The 4,547-nt window shown below is 46.4% G+C and overlaps 1 gene segment (V, D, J or C); it reads right to left on the minus strand.

The window, feature by feature from the left end:
* Positions 1-262: 262 nt before the first annotated feature.
* Positions 263-4,127, minus strand: LOC119807375. The segment is given in 3 exon segments: positions 263-448; positions 3,384-3,688; positions 3,996-4,127. Coding segments are annotated over 3 exon segments (534 nt in total).
* Positions 4,128-4,547: the final 420 nt, after the last annotated feature.

Raw genomic sequence — 4,547 nt, forward strand, 5'->3', positions numbered from 1 at the left:
CTCAGGGAGTCACAACAGGATGTGGCTTGACATTTACCAGGTCCTACATCTGGGGTGCCTGTGAAGCGTTCCTCCCCTCACCCACATTCTGAGCACTTTGGGAGCCACACTTGCCACATCCTGCCCCCAAGCCCTTCTCATGCAGGCCTTTCTCCCTTGGCCTCTGACTGTTACCATGACAGTGAGGAGGAGCAAGAGGGGCAGGGAGGGTCTCTAAAGGGGAACCCCTATACCTCAGCTCAAGCCCCCCACCTAACCCCTCTCACACCTGCTGGAGGTCACACAGGAAGTAGAAGCCGGCAGTGTGCACCATGGAGACAGCTGCAATAACTGCTCTGACCTCATTGGAGTTCCTCTGGTTCCACACTGCTTCGCTCCGACACTCCTTCTTCCCACCACCCCCACAGGCCCTCCAACCTCTCTCTTCACATGCATCTCTCATTTCCTTCTAATAAAGAAATGAGAGTCCGTGGATGAACTAAGTCACAGGAACAGAGGCTAAATAATAAACAGAATGCAAAATGGATAGTCTCTTGACATGTGAGCTGTTTGGGTTGCCTTGGCTGGCTGTTACTGGGAGTCTCCTCTGTGTAAAGCAGGCGAAGTTCATGTGTTTTATATTTCCTGTCCTATATGGGTAAGACAAGGAAGAGAACTACACACACGGGAAAAAATGGAAAGCTAGATCTTCAGAAACTCTCGAAGGTGGGAGTGAGAGATCAGTCGCAAGATCCATGATGAGCCAATTCTACAAGATCCACAATGAGCCAATCCTACTCAATAGCAGTCAGTTAGTGGCCCATCTTGTATTCAACAAAAATCTTACAGCCTTTGAAAATCACATGAAGTAGCCCAGTCTTAGGGTCAGCAACTTCCCAAGGCTGGGCCTTTCTCTACCTTCCTAAAGCCGTCCAGATGCCCCAGTGTATCCCCACACCAATCCCATGATGCCTGAGATCCTCAAGGGCGTCTCTCTGACTTCCGTGGTCCCCAGTAACACATGTGTGAAATACGTGAGATATATGGGGATAGTTACATCAACACACCTATAAAGTCAGAGTCAAAACTGGGGTCCCTGCAATTCTCTAGAAAAGGAGCCACACTTAGCCAGGAAGCATGGGATTGATATTGGCCGGAGTTGGCACCTGTGTTTGGATACGCCATCTTGAACTGCCTTCCAGTTTCCTCAAAAGTTACAGTGACTGAGGTTGTGGGTTCTGGGTGCTATGGAAACAGTTATGACAACGGGATCCTTATGCATGAACCAGGGCAGAAAACTAACTGCAGGACGCTAGCTTGTTCTAGTGTGCACACATGGTCTTCGAGGATCTCCCTAAATAGCCTCATCTGGTCTGTGGATATGCTAGGTTACCTTCAGCCACCACCAGGATTTTTTTCTCTCCCACTGTTTTCCAGATCTTAAATTCACTGAGATCTCTGTGTTTCTATTCAAACAACCCACTCATTTGAAATGTAATTGTCTTAAATGCAGCTAAAATTGTTTCTCCTTTTAAAGTCAGTTTTAGAATTTATCTGCAGAACTGCACAGGAATGAAACCTCCAAGGTGTTCCACTTGTGCCACGTGACTAGCGGCAATGCCTGCAATGTTTCTCTCTGCAGACAGATCCTGAGGCAGCATTGCGTACCAACATGAAGGATCTAGGATCAATTTAGTGTAGACACAGCATGTGGGACAATTGCCCCGGGTTTGCCACACAGTGTATTTAGCATTCTAATGTTTGTTACGTATTTTCTGGCTAAGTGTTTAACAATGAGATGATTTGGAGGAGCTGCAATCAAAACACTTTGTAAGCAAACAAGAGAGGAAAAAGACACCTGCCAAATATTAGACTTTGTACTAGTACTTGGCAAAAATATAGTCTCATTTAATATCTAACAATCCACGGAGGAAACATTTACGGGAGAAGAAAATGAGATCTAGAGAGATTGCATAACTCCCCTTAAGTCTTAGCAACTAGGAAATCGAGACTTGAAGCTCAATGGGTGACTTGTGACTTTGCCTGATAGCATCTTTCATATTTGTTATTGTTTTAATCTTCATGACTGCTCTCTGTGTCCTAGCTGCTTTGCACAGAGGCCATCCTTCAAGTGCAGTAGGGACCTTCGGACATTGTCACGTGTTCTGTTGATCATTTGGTATCTCTCTTTTGATTTTTTTTCTCTGCACATTAAACGATATTGAAAATAAGCATAGGTCAGAATCATCCTAGATGGTATGTATATGTGTGATGCCAGGAACAGAGAATTTTAAGTCTTCTTGTGCCCTCTTGTGGACGAAAAGAGACATTTGGGGGGAAATTCCCTTTTAGGAATTCGGGCTAGTGAGGACCAAGGGTTAAAGGAATCTCAGTTGCTAAGGTAACCAGTGTATCTCTTTTCAGCCACTCACATCAGTCTTTTCCTCCTCTTCCTTTCCATCCAAGCCCCTATTCTTTTTTAAACCTTTTCTATCACACACAGAGAGTCCTCCTCTTTATCCTCAGACTCCTGCATTTCTTATGCCACCATCTGTCTGTCTCATCTCTGTTTTTGTACGTGAAGAAATGAGAGGCAAAAGAACTGGGAAGTTAAAATGACAACAAGACCATTACTGGACCTAGTGGCGCAGCTCGCGAGGCTGAGGCAGGAGCATTGCTTCAAATTTAAGGCAAGCATAGATAACACAGTAGAACCTGTCTCGAAACAAAGCAAAATAACAACAACAACACCTAATTCCTGAATGAACACTTTCCACAAAACTTTCGTATTCGGCCTTATTGAGCATGCCGACAACCTCCCTATATTAAGGCTTATCCTGCATATCTGTCTAATGACATCTTGTTTCTCCCTGATTAATGTCTCAGGTCCATGCCTCTGTAAACTTTCCAGCCTCAGCAGAAAGATGCAGAGACTTTCAGAGGAGAAACTAACTAATTGAGCTACATGAGTTGGCATTCCCTCCTGCTCATCAGTCTACTTGACATCAGGTACAGCTACCGGTAGATCTCAGTTCTCTCGGGCACAAATGTCTGTGAGTATGCCCAATGTAGCTCAGTAAGAATTTTGGACAAGCATAAGACATTAGATGAGAACAGCGTGTTTTGAGGACTGGCGTATGCTAGCCTACTACCAGATATCCATAAACTAGGAACTTTACTATGTGTAGACAACTCATAGGTTCTGCACATGTGAGTCACTCAATAAAGAATTTAATAAATTTCTTTGAAAAGTTCTGACTTGAATCATGTGGTTTTCCAGACTTGGACTTGGCTACCAGCCAGAAACTCAGTGACAAACCCCTCCACCCGTCCCTAGCGAGGGCTCCTAGGAGGGTGGTAGGACTAAGGAGAGGGTGTGGTTTTTGCACAGACGCCTGCCCCACCCCAGTCAGTGTGATACTCCAGGCACAGAAGTAGAAGCCAGAGTGACTGAGAAGCAGCTTCTTAGAGCTCAGGGTGAACTTGCCATCCTGGGGCCTGGAGGCCGAGAGGTTCCTAGCTGCCACTGATTCCACATCACCAACACTAACAGAGTAGAAGAGCTGCTGGAGGGTCCCTCCTTTGTCCTGCCAGTACCAGTAGAGGTTGGGGTTTGATTTCCCCTTGATGGTACACTCCAGAGAGAGTGAACTCCCCACAGGCTGCACACTGACAGCCGGCCGTTGATGGATAATCTGAGCACCGACACCTGTAAAAAAGATAAAGAGTTATTTAGAGAAGAAGCCCCCCCCCCCCCAGGGAAGGCAACTGAGCAGCACACTGGAAGGGCCAGAAATGAAATATGTTCAGGGCAATGGGAGGACCAGGAGTTCCAAGTTCATTCTAAAGGATACGAAAACTGAGAGGCACTACTGCAAATGGGGCGAAAGGCCAGTGTTTATCCCAGCAACTGGGAGAGGCAAGCCAGCAGCAAAGACTCTAGGTTAAAGGTATTGGGGTGATTGGGGTGGGAGCAAAGATTTGAAGGGAAGCTTTCCAGAAAGAAGTGAACCCACCCAAAAATGTGCCCAGGAGAAAGGCAAGGAGAAAGTGGAGCATAGTTCAAGATGGTCTCTGACTGGACTTGTCTGCTCCGTACATCCTCTTCTAGGCCCGAGATGTGCAGGCCCCTCCCACCTCAAGACAGGCTGCCAGAATGGAAGTTTAGATCCCCTCGAGCTGGGGAGGAAATGAGGCTGGGCTTTCTTAAGCAGGTGGTGAATCATCCCCACCTCCCTGGGAACCAGCTGTGCTCTGCACTTGTTAGCATTATTGCAATCCTGCTGATGTTCTGGTATGCAAATATAGCTAATGATTCATTATTTACCTGCAAACAAGGAGTTACTCTCTAGGTCCTCCTGGAGACCTCAGGGTGTCTTTGACTATCAGAGCAACTAACGCTGCTAGGATAATGAAAGGGAATTTTGGTCAGTGCCAGCTTAGGTCATCTGCATGGCTGGAAAGGAGGGACATAAAAGCACAGAGCAGCTCAAGGGATTTAGGTCTCCTGGGATTTCAAAGCAGAAAAGTGTAGTTCTGAGTAAAGGAAGCTGCTACAGCCAACGGGG

The sequence above is a fragment of the Arvicola amphibius genome, chromosome 2 (assembly GCF_903992535.2).
Source record: "Arvicola amphibius chromosome 2, mArvAmp1.2, whole genome shotgun sequence".
NCBI classification, from domain to species: domain Eukaryota; kingdom Metazoa; phylum Chordata; class Mammalia; order Rodentia; family Cricetidae; genus Arvicola; species Arvicola amphibius.